Consider the following 16,733-nt stretch of genomic DNA (forward strand, 5'->3'; position numbering starts at 1 on the left):
CAGACAGACACCCAGACAGACTTTAAGTTATGGTGGGTGAAAAAGGCAACAAAAAAACTCCACCGTTAGCATATAGCCAATAAACAATATCACTTGTGAGCACATTCACATGTCTTAGACAGGTCTGCACCCCTGCCTTTCACCATTATCACCTAGCATACAGTGCTCCCACTGCAGCAAGGGATTCTGGGAAATGACATGCAAATGAGCACACATTGTGTCACCTTTTGCCTGGAATATCCATACACATGGAGACCATTTAAGCTGATGCATCGCCGTTCACACAGCTTTTAAGCACAGCATGGGACTAGCATAGCAAGTCAAACCACTCACAGACATGTTTCAACCTTGATGGGTATCATCAGTGTGAGCTTAGTTTATACTTGCTTTGCAATATTTCTAGGCTGCAGCTCCATACGCCTAAACAGAACCGGGAGTCCAAACACTCGGAAGACACTGGCAGCTCTATCTGGGGAACCCCGGTACCCCGGTACCCCGCTGAGGTAACGACTTCGGAACCCGACCACAAACGCAGGTGGATCTTACACCGCTGAACGGATTTTGAATGGAAGGCCCTGGGAAATTCTGCGAAACTTATCTTTACAGTTTTGCTTCTATCTCTGGCTGTCTCACACAACGGAAGAGGAAAGAAAGAACGAGACACATAAAGGCAAAGATAGAGCAAGGAAAGGATTATCATTGAACAGGAAAAGCGCCAAGTACGAGCTCAGTATACCGTTCCTTTGTATAATACCGTTCCCTTGTATAATACCGTTCCCTTGTATAATACCGTTCCTTTGTATAATACCGTTCCCTTGTATAATACCGTTCCCTTGTATAATACCGTTCCTTTGTATAATACCGTTCCTTTGTATAATACCGTTCCCTTGTATAATAACGTTCCTTTGTATAATACCGTTCCCTTGTATAATACCGTTCCTTTGTATAATACCGTTCCCTTGTATAATACCGTTCCTTTGTATAATACCGTTCCCTTGTATAATACCGTTCCTTTGTATAATACCGTTCCCTTGTATAATACCGTTCCTTTGTATAATACCGTTCCCTTGTATAATACCGTTCCCTTGTATAATACCGTTCCCTTGTATAATACCGTTCCCTTGTATAATACCGTTCCCTTGTATAATACCGTTCCCTTGTATAATACCGTTCCCTTGTATAATACCGTTCCCTTGTATAATACCGTTCCCTTGTATAATACCGTTCCCTTGTATAATACCGTTCCCTTGTATAATACCGTTCCCTTGTATAATACCGTTCCCTTGTATAATACCGTTCCTTTGTATAATACCGTTCCCTTGTATAATACCGTTCCCTTGTATAATACCGTTCCCTTGTATAATACCGTTCCCTTGTATAATACCGTTCCCTTGTATAATACCGTTCCCTTGTATAATACCGTTCCCTTGTATAATACCGTTCTTTTGTATAATACCGTTCCCTTGTATAATACCGTTCCCTTGTATAATACCGTTCCCTTGTATAATACCGTTCCCTTGTATAATACCGTTCCCTTGTATAATACCGTTCCTTTGTATAAAACTGTTTTACGATTCTATGTTTCGTCAAATCTTTTTAGGCCATCGAGATCAGAAACAACAGGAAAAAGCTTTGTATTAATTCATGAAAACCACCCAGAAACTTACCGCTGAACATACATGGCTTTGCGAGTTTAATAAGAGCTATATCGTTGGCCATGGAGTTGGATTTATATTTGCTGTGGCATATGATCTTCTCTATGGGAACAGGAGGATTCTGGGAGTCTTGGGGTTGGCTCACCAGTCCCACCTGTACACTCCAAGACTCCGGAAAATACAAGCTACAAGAAAAACAAGAGGTGGTGAATTTAACATGTGCACGCTAAGCATTCGTCTGTCACACTGCGTATGAGTTTTATTCAACCCATTAAAGAAATGCATTAACCCAGCAATTAAAGGGGCAGTCCCACATACAGGGCAACAAATGCTTTGTACACATACTAACCCCCCAATACACATACTAACCCCCCAATACACATACAAACCCCCCAATACACATACAAACCCCCCAATACACATACTAACCCCCAATACACATACTAACCCCCAATACACATACTAACCCCCAATACACATACTATCTCCCCAATACACATACTAACCCCCCAATACACATACTATCTTCCCAATACACATACTAACCCCCCAATACACATACTATCTTCCCAATACACATACTAACCCCCCAATACACATACTAACCTCCCAATACACATACTAACCTCCCAATACACATACTATCTCCCCAATACACATAGTACTATCTCCCCAATACACATACTAACTCCCCAATACACATACTAACCTCCCCAATACACATACTAACCTCCCAATACATATACTATCTCCCCAATACATATACTATCTCCCCAATACACATACTAACCCCCAATACACATACTAACCCCCAATACACATACTAACCCCCCAATACATATACTATCTCCCCAATACACATACTAACCCTCAATACACATACTAACCCTCAATACACATACTAACCCTCAATACACATACTAACCCCCAATACACATACTAACCCCCAATACACATACTATCTCCCCAATACACATACTAACCCCCAATACACATACTATCTCCCCAATACACATACTAACCTCCCAATACACATACTAACCCTCAATACACATACTAACCCTCAATACACATACTAACCCTCAATACACATACTAACCCCCAATACACATACTAACCCCCAATACACATACTATCTCCCCAATACACATACTAACCCCCAATACACATACTATCTCCCCAATACACATACTATCTCCCCAATACACATACTAACCCCCCAATACATATACTAACCCCCAATACACATACTAACCCCCAATACACATACTAACCCCCAATACACATACTAACCTCCCAATACACATACTAACCTCCCAATACACATACTAACCTCCCAATACACATACTAACCTCCCAATACACATACTATCTCCCCAATACACATACTAACCTCCCAATACACATACTAACCTCCCAATACACATACTATCTCCCCAATACACATACTAACCTCCCAATACACATACTATCTCCCCAATACACATACTAACCCCCATTACACATACTAACCTCCCAATACACATACTATCTCCCCAATACACATACTATCTCCCCAATACACATACTAACCTCCCAATACACATACTATCTCCCCAATACACATACTAACCCCAATACACACAATTCCCTCAATACACATAATAACTTCCTCCACCAACACACATAATAACCCTGAATACACATAATACCACCCCCAAATACACATAACCCACCTCCCCCAATAACAAACACACACCAGTCACTTATTGGAGAAACCTGTTCCTTAACACACATGCCTAGACGTTTCTGTTCTCTGCTGCCTCATTCTCTTATTACAGCCATTACCAGCCTCGGAAAATAAAGGGATGCTTATTATTCTGCCAATAGCTTCTTCTATATAAACTCCATTACTAATGGGGGACAGGGGGTTACTGTTAATAACTGTAAAAGCGATGTGTATTAAAATAAAAAGCGCCCCCTGACATTACTTCATCAATACATGGTTCCCGCCCATACAAGGAATCAATGACATAACGTAAAAGTGACATTACGCCACGAGAGAAAGCAGCATGCACGCGGTAAAGCAAGCAATGTGATTGGTAGCTTTCCCACATGACCCCTTGACATGTGCTATGCGGTGGTGAACGCCTTATATAAGGGTTGCCCACTCCCATGACTCCTCAGTAGTTGGCACCCTATATAGAAGAAAAATATTAAAAGCTGAAGATAAAGAATAAAGGTTTTTACTACAGAGATCTTTAAACAACCGAGTTGAGGACTTCAACCAACGCTGAGGACGCTGAGCTGTCTCTCTGTGCGTCTCCGAGCAGCTGGTACACCGATCTAATGTTTTATTATTTTTATATACTGTATTGAAGCTGGGGTTCTCCGGAGGGGAACCCCATGAATTTAAACTCTGGAGACCCCCTGCTTCCGGAGATATAGACCCTCCGCAGGTGGTGCTGCTAGTACTGTAGCCGCTCTGGCTGGGGTTTAAAGCTCCCTCGCCATGTAGGCCCAGCTTAAGTAGCTACCGGCGCCCCCTACAGAGAGGTCTATGTCGCCGGAAGCAGGGGATCTCCGTAGTTCAAACTAATGAGGGTCACCTCCGGAGACCCCCTGCTTCAATACAGTGTATAAAAATAATAACATGTTGGATCGGTGTAACAGCTGCTGGGGGAGACACAGAGAGAGAGGCAGCTTCTCTCTGTGACTCCTCTGCACAGCTCCTACAGACGGTCTAACCCGGGACGATTAACACTGCTCCTCCATGCAGCATGTACTGCTTTCGGGTGCCACAGACATGCCACACACAGGCCACACACAGGCCACAGATTGCAGCAACGGAGGAAGTAAATGACGCTACATCTGGAGATTAGTTCTTTGGGGTCGGAGACCCTAAAATATTTTGTGAACCTCAACATGGATGGTGTCAGTAATGTTTTTTCTTGTATCAATGAAGCTACCTGAAATCGCTTTGAGAATCAAATGTGAAAATATGTATACAGACAAAATAGGGTGTACGAGTGGAGGGGCTGCAGGGTGTCAGCAACAGAAGAAATCCAGAGAGAAACTAGACAATGTATATGTGAGAAATCTCTGAGTGAGCAGATGGTTTATTCCCTGTGTGCTGCAACGTCACTATCACACCTGGGAAGATAGAGCTCTGCCTTAGTAAGATCAGGCCGGCTCAGTGAACGTCACTATCACACCTGGGAAGATACAGCTCTGCCTTAGTAAGATCAGGCCGGCTCAGTGAACGTCACTATCACACCTGGGAAGATACAGCTCTGCCTTAGTAAGATCAGGCCGGCTCAGTGAACGTCACTATCACACCTGGGAAGATAGAGCTCTGCCTTAGTAAGATCAGGCCGGCTCAGTGAACGTCACTATCACACCTGGGAAGATACAGCTCTGCCTTAGTAAGATCAGGCCGGCTCAGTGAACGTCACTATCACACCTGGAAGATACAGCTCTGCCTTAGTAAGATCAGGCCGGCTCAGTGAACGTCACTATCACACCTGGAAGATACAGCTCTGCCTTAGTAAGATCAGGCCGGCTCAGTGAACGTCACTATCACACCTGGAAGATACAGCTCTGCCTTAGTAAGATCAGGCCGGCTCAGTGAACGTCACTATCACACCTGGAAGATAGAGCTCTGCCTTAGTAAGATCAGGCCGGCTCAGTGACCGTCACTATCACACCTGGAAGATACAGCTCTGCCTTAGTAAGATCAGGCCGGCTCAGTGAACGTCACTATCACACCTGGAAGATACAGCTCTGCCTTAGTAAGATCAGGCCGGCTCAGTGAACGTCACTATCACACCTGGAAGATAGAGCTCTGCCTTAGTAAGATCAGGCCGGCTCAGTGAACGTCACTATCACACCTGGAAGATACAGCTCTGCCTTAGTAAGATCAGGCCGGCTCAGTGAACGTCACTATCACACCTGGAAGATACAGCTCTGCCTTAGTAAGATCAGGCCGGCTCAGTGACCGTCACTATCACACCTGGGAAGATAGAGCTCTGCCTTAGTAAGATCAGGCCGGCTCAGTGAACGTCACTATCACACCTGGGAAGATACATCTCTGCCTTAGTAAGATCAGGCCGGCTCAGTGACCGTCACTATCACACCTGGAAGATAGAGCTCTGCCTTAGTAAGATCAGGCCGGCTCAGTGAACGTCACTATCACACCTGGAAGATACAGCTCTGCCTTAGTAAGATCAGGCCGGCTCAGTGAACGTCACTATCACACCTGGGAAGATAGAGCTCTGCCTTAGTAAGATCAGGCCGGCTCAGTGAACGTCACTATCACACCTGGAAGATAGAGCTCTGCCTTAGTAAGATCAGGCCGGCTCAGTGAACGTCACTATCACACCTGGAAGATAGAGCTCTGCCTTAGTAAGATCAGGCCGGCTCAGTGAACGTCACTATCACACCTGGAAGATACAGCTCTGCCTTAGTAAGATCAGGCCGGCTCAGTGAACGTCACTATCACACCTGGGAAGATAGAGCTCTGCCTTAGTAAGATCAGGCCGGCTCAGTGAACGTCACTATCACACCTGGAAGATAGAGCTCTGCCTTAGTAAGATCAGGCCGGCTCAGTGAACGTCACTATCACACCTGGAAGATAGAGCTCTGCCTTAGTAAGATCAGGCCGGCTCAGTGAACGTCACTATCACACCTGGGAAGATAGAGCTCTGCCTTAGTAAGATCAGGCCGGCTCAGTGACCGTCACTATCACACCTGGAAGATACAGCTCTGCCTTAGTAAGATCAGGCCGGCTCAGTGAACGTCACTATCACACCTGGAAGATAGAGCTCTGCCTTAGTAAGATCAGGCCGGCTCAGTGAACGTCACTATCACACCTGGGAAGATACAGCTCTGCCTTGGTAAGATCAGGCCGGCTCAGTGAACGTCACTATCACACCTGGAAGATAGAGCTCTGCCTTAGTAAGATCAGGCCGGCTCAGTGAACGTCACTATCACACCTGGAAGATACAGCTCTGCCTTAGTAAGATCAGGCCGGCTCAGTGAACGTCACTATCACACCTGGAAGATAGAGCTCTGCCTTAGTAAGATCGGGCCGGCTCAGTGAACGTCACTATCACACCTGGGAAGATACAGCTCTGCCTTAGTAAGATCTGGCCGGCTCAGTGAACGTCACTATCACACCTGGAAGATACAGCTCTGCCTTAGTAAGATCAGGCCGGCTCAGTGAACGTCACTATCACACCTGGAAGATACAGCTCTGCCTTAGTAAGATCAGGCCGGCTCAGTGAACGTCACTATCACACCTGGAAGATACAGCTCTGCCTTAGTAAGATCAGGCCGGCTCAGTGAACGTCACTATCACACCTGGGAAGATAGAGCTCTGCCTTAGTAAGATCAGGCCGGCTCAGTGAACGTCACTATCACACCTGGAAGATACAGCTCTGCCTTAGTAAGATCAGGCCGGCTCAGTGAACGTCACTATCACACCTGGAAGATAGAGCTCTGCCTTAGTAAGATCAGGCCGGCTCAGTGAACGTCACTATCACACCTGGGAAGATAGAGCTCTGCCTTAGTAAGATCAGGCCGGCTCAGTGAACGTCACTATCACACCTGGGAAGATACAGCTCTGCCTTAGTAAGATCAGGCCGGCTCAGTGAACGTCACTATCACACCTGGAAGATAGAGCTCTGCCTTAGTAAGATCAGGCCGGCTCAGTGAACGTCACTATCACACCTGGAAGATACAGCTCTGCCTTAGTAAGATCAGGCCGGCTCAGTGAACGTCACTATCACACCTGGGAAGATACAGCTCTGCCTTAGTAAGATCAGGCCGGCTCAGTGACCGTCACTATCACACCTGGAAGATAGAGCTCTGCCTTAGTAAGATCAGGCCGGCTCAGTGAACATCACTATCACACCTGGAAGATACAGCTCTGCCTTGGTAAGATCAGGCCGGCTCAGTGAACGTCACTATCACACCTGGGAAGATACAGCTCTGCCTTAGTAAGATCAGGCCGGCTCAGTGAACGTCACTATCACACCTGGAAGATACAGCTCTGCCTTGGTAAGATCAGGCCGGCTCAGTGAACGTCACTATCACACCTGGAAGATAGAGCTCTGCCTTAGTAAGATCAGGCCGGCTCAGTGAACGTCACTATCACACCTGGAAGATACAGCTCTGCCTTAGTAAGATCAGGCCGGCTCAGTGAACGTCACTGTCACACCTGGAAGATACAGCTCTGCCTTGGTAAGATCAGGCCGGCTCAGTGAACGTCACTATCACACCTGGGAAGATACAGCTCTGCCTTAGTAAGATCAGGCCGGCTCAGTGACCGTCACTATCACACCTGGAAGATACAGCTCTGCCTTGGTAAGATCAGGCCGGCTCAGTGACCGTCACTATCACACCTGGGAAGATACAGCTCTGCCTTAGTAAGATCAGGCCGGCTCAGTGAACGTCACTATCACACCTGGAAGATACAGCTCTGCCTTAGTAAGATCAGGCCGGCTCAGTGAACGTCACTATCACACCTGGAAGATACAGCTCTGCCTTAGTAAGATCAGGCCGGCTCAGTGAGCGTCACTATCACACCTGGAAGATACAGCTCTGCCTTAGTAAGATCAGGCCGGCTCAGTGAACGTCACTATCACACCTGGAAGATACAGCTCTGCCTTAGTAAGATCAGGCCGGCTCAGTGAACGTCACTATCACACCTGGAAGATACAGCTCTGCCTTGGTAAGATCAGGCCGGCTCAGTGAACGTCACTATCACACCTGGAAGATACAGCTCTGCCTTGGTAAGATCAGGCCGGCTCAGTGAACGTCACTATCACACCTGGGAAGATACAGCTCTGCCTTAGTAAGATCAGGCCAGCTCAGTGACCGTCACTATCACACCTGGGAAGATACAGCTCTGCCTTAGTAAGATCAGGCCGGCTCAGTGAACGTCACTATCACACCTGGAAGATACAGCTCTGCCTTAGTAAGATCAGGCCGGCTCAGTGAACGTCACTATCACACCTGGAAGATAGAGCTCTGCCTTAGTAAGATCAGGCCGGCTCAGTGAACGTCACTATCACACCTGGGAAGATACATCTCTGCCTTAGTAAGATCAGGCCGGCTCAGTGAACGTCACTATCACACCTGGGAAGATACAGCTCTGCCTTAGTAAGATCAGGCCGGCTCAGTGACCGTCACTATCACACCTGGAAGATACAGCTCTGCCTTAGTAAGATCAGGCCGGCTCAGTGACCGTCACTATCACACATGGAAGATACAGCTCTGCCTTAGTAAGATCAGGCCGGCTCAGTGAACGTCACTATCACACCTGGAAGATAGAGCTCTGCCTTAGTAAGATCAGGCCGGCTCAGTGAACGTCACTATCACACCTGGAAGATACAGCTCTGCCTTGGTAAGATCAGGCCGGCTCAGTGAACGTCACTATCACACCTGGAAGATACAGCTCTGCCTTAGTAAGATCAGGCCGGCTCAGTGAACGTCACTATCACACCTGGAAGATACAGCTCTGCCTTAGTAAGATCAGGCCGGCTCAGTGAACGTCACTATCACACCTGGAAGATACAGCTCTGCCTTAGTAAGATCAGGCCGGCTCAGTGAACGTCACTATCACACCTGGAAGATACAGCTCTGCCTTAGTAAGATCAGGCCGGCTCAGTGAACGTCACTATCACACCTGGAAGATACAGCTCTGCCTTAGTAAGATCAGGCCGGCTCAGTGAACGTCACTATCACACCTGGGAAGATACAGCTCTGCCTTAGTAAGATCAGGCCGGCTCAGTGAACGTCACTATCACACCTGGGAAGATACAGCTCTGCCTTAGTAAGATCAGGCCGGCTCAGTGAACGTCACTATCACACCTGGGAAGATACAGCTCTGCCTTAGTAAGATCAGGCCGGCTCAGTGAACGTCACTATCACACCTGGAAGATACAGCTCTGCCTTAGTAAGATCAGGCCGGCTCAGTGACCGTCACTATCACACCTGGAAGATAGAGCTCTGCCTTAGTAAGATCAGGCCGGCTCAGTGAACGTCACTATCACACCTGGGAAGATAGAGCTCTGCCTTGGTAAGATCAGGCCGGCTCAGTGAACGTCACTATCACACCTGGGAAGATACAGCTCTGCCTTAGTAAGATCAGGCCGGCTCAGTGAACGTCACTATCACACCTGGAAGATAGAGCTCTGCCTTAGTAAGATCAGGCCGGCTCAGTGACCGTCACTATCACACCTGGAAGATACAGCTCTGCCTTAGTAAGATCAGGCCGGCTCAGTGAACGTCACTATCACACCTGGAAGATACAGCTCTGCCTTAGTAAGATCAGGCCGGCTCAGTGAACGTCACTATCACACCTGGAAGATACAGCTCTGCCTTAGTAAGATCAGGCCGGCTCAGTGAACGTCACTATCACACCTGGAAGATAGAGCTCTGCCTTAGTAAGATCAGGCCGGCTCAGTGAACGTCACTATCACACCTGGAAGATACAGCTCTGCCTTAGTAAGATCAGGCCGGCTCAGTGAACGTCACTATCACACCTGGAAGATACAGCTCTGCCTTAGTAAGATCAGGCCGGCTCAGTGAACGTCACTATCACACCTGGGAAGATACAGCTCTGCCTTAGTAAGATCAGGCCGGCTCAGTGAACGTCACTATCACACCTGGAAGATACAGCTCTGCCTTAGTAAGATCAGGCCGGCTCAGTGAACGTCACTATCACACCTGGGAAGATACAGCTCTGCCTTAGGTAAGATCAGGCCGGCTCAGTGAACGTCACTATCACACCTGGAAGATACAGCTCTGCCTTAGGTAAGATCAGGCCGGCTCAGTGAACGTCACTATCACACCTGGAAGATACAGCTCTGCCTTAGTAAGATCAGGCCGGCTCAGTGAACGTCACTATCACACCTGGGAAGATACAGCTCTGCCTTGGTAAGATCAGGCCGGCTCAGTGAACGTCACTATCACACCTGGAAGATAGAGCTCTGCCTTAGTAAGATCAGGCCGGCTCAGTGAACGTCACTATCACACCTGGAAGATAGAGCTCTGCCTTAGTAAGATCAGGCCGGCTCAGTGAACGTCACTATCACACCTGGAAGATAGAGCTCTGCCTTAGTAAGATCAGGCCGGCTCAGTGAACGTCACTATCACACCTGGAAGATACAGCTCTGCCTTAGTAAGATCAGGCCGGCTCAGTGAACGTCACTATCACACCTGGAAGATACAGCTCTGCCTTAGTAAGATCAGGCCGGCTCAGTGAACGTCACTATCACACCTGGAAGATAGAGCTCTGCCTTAGTAAGATCAGGCCGGCTCAGTGAACGTCACTATCACACCTGGAAGATACAGCTCTGCCTTAGTAAGATCAGGCCGGCTCAGTGAACGTCACTATCACACCTGGAAGATACAGCTCTGCCTTAGTAAGATCAGGCCGGCTCAGTGAACGTCACTATCACACCTGGAAGATACAGCTCTGCCTTAGTAAGATCAGGCCGGCTCAGTGAACGTCACTATCACACCTGGAAGATACAGCTCTGCCTTAGTAAGATCAGGCCGGCTCAGTGAACGTCACTATCACACCTGGAAGATAGAGCTCTGCCTTAGTAAGATCAGGCCGGCTCAGTGAACGTCACTATCACACCTGGAAGATACAGCTCTGCCTTAGTAAGATCAGGCCGGCTCAGTGAACGTCACTATCACACCTGGAAGATAGAGCTCTGCCTTAGTAAGATCAGGCCGGCTCAGTGAACGTCACTATCACACCTGGAAGATACAGCTCTGCCTTAGTAAGATCAGGCCGGCTCAGTGAACGTCACTATCACACCTGGGAAGATACAGCTCTGCCTTAGTAAGATCAGGCCGGCTCAGTGAACGTCACTATCACACCTGGGAAGATAGAGCTCTGCCTTAGTAAGATCAGGCCGGCTCAGTGAACGTCACTATCACACCTGGGAAGATACAGCTCTGCCTTAGTAAGATCAGGCCGGCTCAGTGAACGTCACTATCACACCTGGAAGATACAGCTCTGCCTTGGTAAGATCAGGCCGGCTCAGTGAACGTCACTATCACACCTGGAAGATAGAGCTCTGCTTTAGTAAGATCAGGCCGGCTCAGTGAACGTCACTATCACACCTGGAAGATACAGCTCTGCCTTAGTAAGATCAGGCCGGCTCAGTGACCGTCACTATCACACCTGGAAGATAGAGCTCTGCCTTAGTAAGATCAGGCCGGCTCAGTGAACGTCACTATCACACCTGGAAGATAGAGCTCTGCCTTAGTAAGATCAGGCCGGCTCAGTGAACGTCACTATCACACCTGGAAGATAGAGCTCTGCCTTAGTAAGATCAGGCCGGCTCAGTGAACGTCACTATCACACCTGGGAAGATACAGCTCTGCCTTAGTAAGATCAGGCCGGCTCAGTGAACGTCACTATCACACCTGGAAGATACAGCTCTGCCTTAGTAAGATCAGGCCGGCTCAGTGACCGTCACTATCACACCTGGAAGATAGAGCTCTGCCTTAGGTAAGATCAGGCCGGCTCAGTGAACGTCACTATCACACCTGGGAAGATACAGCTCTGCCTTAGTAAGATCAGGCCGGCTCAGTGAACGTCACTATCACACCTGGAAGATACAGCTCTGCCTTAGTAAGATCAGGCCGGCTCAGTGAACGTCACTATCACACCTGGAAGATACAGCTCTGCCTTAGTAAGATCAGGCCGGCTCAGTGAACGTCACTATCACACCTGGAAGATACAGCTCTGCCTTGGTAAGATCAGGCCGGCTCAGTGAACGTCACTATCACACCTGGAAGATACAGCTCTGCCTTAGTAAGATCAGGCCGGCTCAGTGACCGTCACTATCACACCTGGAAGATACAGCTCTGCCTTAGTAAGATCAGGCCGGCTCAGTGAACGTCACTATCACACCTGGAAGATACAGCTCTGCCTTAGTAAGATCAGGCCGGCTCAGTGAACGTCACTATCACACCTGGAAGATAGAGCTCTGCCTTAGTAAGATCAGGCCGGCTCAGTGAACGTCACTATCACACCTGGGAAGATACAGCTCTGCCTTAGTAAGATCAGGCCGGCTCAGTGAACGTCACTATCACACCTGGAAGATACAGCTCTGCCTTAGTAAGATCAGGCCGGCTCAGTGAACGTCACTATCACACCTGGAAGATAGAGCTCTGCCTTAGTAAGATCAGGCCGGCTCAGTGAACGTCACTATCACACCTGGAAGATAGAGCTCTGCCTTAGTAAGATCAGGCCGGCTCAGTGAACGTCACTATCACACCTGGAAGATACAGCTCTGCCTTAGTAAGATCAGGCCGGCTCAGTGAACGTCACTATCACACCTGGAAGATACAGCTCTGCCTTAGTAAGATCAGGCCGGCTCAGTGAACGTCACTATCACACCTGGGAAGATACAGCTCTGCCTTAGGTAAGATCAGCCGGCTCAGTGAACGTCACTATCACACCTGGAAGATACAGCTCTGCCTTAGTAAGATCAGGCCGGCTCAGTGAACGTCACTATCACACCTGGAAGATACAGCTCTGCCTTAGTAAGATCAGGCCGGCTCAGTGAACGTCACTATCACACCTGGAAGATACAGCTCTGCCTTAGTAAGATCAGGCCGGCTCAGTGAACGTCACTATCACACCTGGAAGATAGAGCTCTGCCTTAGTAAGATCAGGCCGGCTCAGTGAACGTCACTATCACACCTGGAAGATAGAGCTCTGCCTTAGTAAGATCAGGCCGGCTCAGTGAACGTCACTATCACACCTGGAAGATAGAGCTCTGCCTTAGTAAGATCAGGCCGGCTCAGTGAACGTCACTATCACACCTGGAAGATACAGCTCTGCCTTAGTAAGATCAGGCCGGCTCAGTGAACGTCACTATCACACCTGGAAGATACAGCTCTGCCTTAGTAAGATCAGGCCGGCTCAGTGAACGTCACTATCACACCTGGAAGATACAGCTCTGCCTTAGTAAGATCAGGCCGGCTCAGTGAACGTCACTATCACACCTGGAAGATACAGCTCTGCCTTAGTAAGATCAGGCCGGCTCAGTGAACGTCACTATCACACCTGGAAGATACAGCTCTGCCTTAGTAAGATCAGGCCGGCTCAGTGAACGTCACTATCACACCTGGAAGATACAGCTCTGCCTTAGTAAGATCAGGCCGGCTCAGTGAACGTCACTATCACACCTGGAAGATACAGCTCTGCCTTAGTAAGATCAGGCCGGCTCAGTGAACGTCACTATCACACCTGGAAGATAGAGCTCTGCCTTAGTAAGATCAGGCCGGCTCAGTGAACGTCACTATCACACCTGGAAGATAGAGCTCTGCCTTAGTAAGATCAGGCCGGCTCAGTGAACGTCACTATCACACCTGGAAGATACAGCTCTGCCTTAGTAAGATCAGGCCGGCTCAGTGAACGTCACTATCACACCTGGAAGATACAGCTCTGCCTTAGTAAGATCAGGCCGGCTCAGTGAACGTCACTATCACACCTGGAAGATACAGCTCTGCCTTAGTAAGATCAGGCCGGCTCAGTGAACGTCACTATCACACCTGGAAGATAGAGCTCTGCCTTAGTAAGATCAGGCCGGCTCAGTGAACGTCACTATCACACCTGGAAGATAGCAGCTCTGCCTTAGTAAGATCAGGCCGGCTCAGTGAACGTCACTATCACACCTGGAAGATACAGCTCTGCCTTAGTAAGATCAGGCCGGCTCAGTGAACGTCACTATCACACCTGGAAGATAGAGCTCTGCCTTAGTAAGATCAGGCCGGCTCAGTGAACGTCACTATCACACCTGGAAGATACAGCTCTGCCTTAGTAAGATCAGGCCGGCTCAGTGAACGTCACTATCACACCTGGAAGATAGAGCTCTGCCTTAGTAAGATCAGGCCGGCTCAGTGAACGTCACTATCACACCTGGAAGATAGAGCTCTGCCTTAGTAAGATCAGGCCGGCTCAGTGAACGTCACTATCACACCTGGAAGATAGAGCTCTGCCTTAGTAAGATCAGGCCGGCTCAGTGAACGTCACTATCACACCTGGGAAGATACAGCTCTGCCTTAGTAAGATCAGGCCGGCTCAGTGAACGTCACTATCACACCTGGAAGATAGAGCTCTGCCTTAGTAAGATCAGGCCGGCTCAGTGAACGTCACTATCACACCTGGAAGATAGAGCTCTGCCTTAGTAAGATCAGGCCGGCTCAGTGAACGTCACTATCACACCTGGAAGATACAGCTCTGCCTTAGTAAGATCAGGCCGGCTCAGTGAACGTCACTATCACACCTGGAAGATAGAGCTCTGCCTTAGTAAGATCAGGCCGGCTCAGTGAACGTCACTATCACACCTGGAAGATACAGCTCTGCCTTAGTAAGATCAGGCCGGCTCAGTGAACGTCACTATCACACCTGGAAGATAGAGCTCTGCCTTAGTAAGATCAGGCCGGCTCAGTGAACGTCACTATCACACCTGGAAGATACAGCTCTGCCTTAGTAAGATCAGGCCGGCTCAGTGAACGTCACTATCACACCTGGAAGATAGAGCTCTGCCTTAGTAAGATCAGGCCGGCTCAGTGAACGTCACTATCACACCTGGAAGATACAGCTCTGCCTTAGTAAGATCAGGCCGGCTCAGTGAACGTCACTATCACACCTGGAAGATACAGCTCTGCCTTAGTAAGATCAGGCCGGCTCAGTGAACGTCACTATCACACCTGGAAGATAGAGCTCTGCCTTAGTAAGATCAGGCCGGCTCAGTGAACGTCACTATCACACCTGGAAGATACAGCTCTGCCTTAGTAAGATCAGGCCGGCTCAGTGAACGTCACTATCACACCTGGAAGATAGAGCTCTGCCTTAGTAAGATCAGGCCGGCTCAGTGAACGTCACTATCACACCTGGGAAGATAGAGCTCTGCCTTAGTAAGATCAGGCCGGCTCAGTGAACGTCACTATCACACCTGGAAGATACAGCTCTGCCTTAGTAAGATCAGGCCGGCTCAGTGAACGTCACTATCACACCTGGAAGATAGCAGCTCTGCCTTAGTAAGATCAGGCCGGCTCAGTGAACGTCACTATCACACCTGGAAGATACAGCTCTGCCTTAGTAAGATCAGGCCGGCTCAGTGAACGTCACTATCACACCTGGGAAGATACAGCTCTGCCTTAGTAAGATCAGGCCGGCTCAGTGAACGTCACTATCACACCTGGAAGATAGAGCTCTGCCTTAGTAAGATCAGGCCGGCTCAGTGAACGTCACTATCACACCTGGAAGATACAGCTCTGCCTTAGTAAGATCAGGCCGGCTCAGTGAACGTCACTATCACACCTGGAAGATACAGCTCTGCCTTAGTAAGATCAGGCCGGCTCAGTGAACGTCACTATCACACCTGGAAGATACAGCTCTGCCTTAGTAAGATCAGGCCGGCTCAGTGAACGTCACTATCACACCTGGAAGATAGAGCTCTGCCTTAGTAAGATCAGGCCGGCTCAGTGAACGTCACTATCACACCTGGAAGATACAGCTCTGCCTTAGTAAGATCAGGCCGGCTCAGTGAACGTCACTATCACACCTGGAAGATACAGCTCTGCCTTAGTAAGATCAGGCCGGCTCAGTGAACGTCACTATCACACCTGGGAAGATACAGCTCTGCCTTAGTAAGATCAGGCCGGCTCAGTGAACGTCACTATCACACCTGGGAAGATACAGCTCTGCCTTGGTAAGATCAGGCCGGCTCAGTGAACGTCACTATCACACCTGGAAGATACAGCTCTGCCTTAGTAAGATCAGGCCGGCTCAGTGAACGTCACTATCACACCTGGAAGATACAGCTCTGCCTTAGTAAGATCAGGCCGGCTCAGTGAACGTCACTATCACACCTGGAAGATACAGCTCTGCCTTAGTAAGATCAGGCCGGCTCAGTGAACGTCACTATCACACCTGGAAGATACAGCTCTGCCTTAGTAAGATCAGGCCGGCTCAGTGAACGTCACTATCACACCTGGAAGATACAGCTCTGCCTTAGTAAGATCAGGCCGGCTCAGTGAACGTCACTATCACACCTG

The 16,733-nt window shown here is 48.7% G+C and overlaps 1 protein-coding gene across 1 annotated transcript in view; it reads right to left on the reverse strand.

Annotated features, from left to right (window-relative positions):
* The window catches only part of TMPRSS3 (transmembrane serine protease 3), a 171,598-nt gene that overhangs the window by 65,608 nt on the left and 89,257 nt on the right, over window positions 1-16,733 (reverse strand). Inside the window, exon 9 of the mRNA XM_075593018.1 lies at window positions 1,668-1,840. Within this exon, the coding sequence (XP_075449133.1) occupies window positions 1,668-1,840 (173 nt within the window). The remainder of the gene's footprint in view (window positions 1-1,667; window positions 1,841-16,733) is intronic.

This window comes from Ascaphus truei, chromosome 3 (assembly GCF_040206685.1).
Source record: "Ascaphus truei isolate aAscTru1 chromosome 3, aAscTru1.hap1, whole genome shotgun sequence".
NCBI classification, from domain to species: Eukaryota; Metazoa; Chordata; class Amphibia; order Anura; family Ascaphidae; genus Ascaphus; species Ascaphus truei.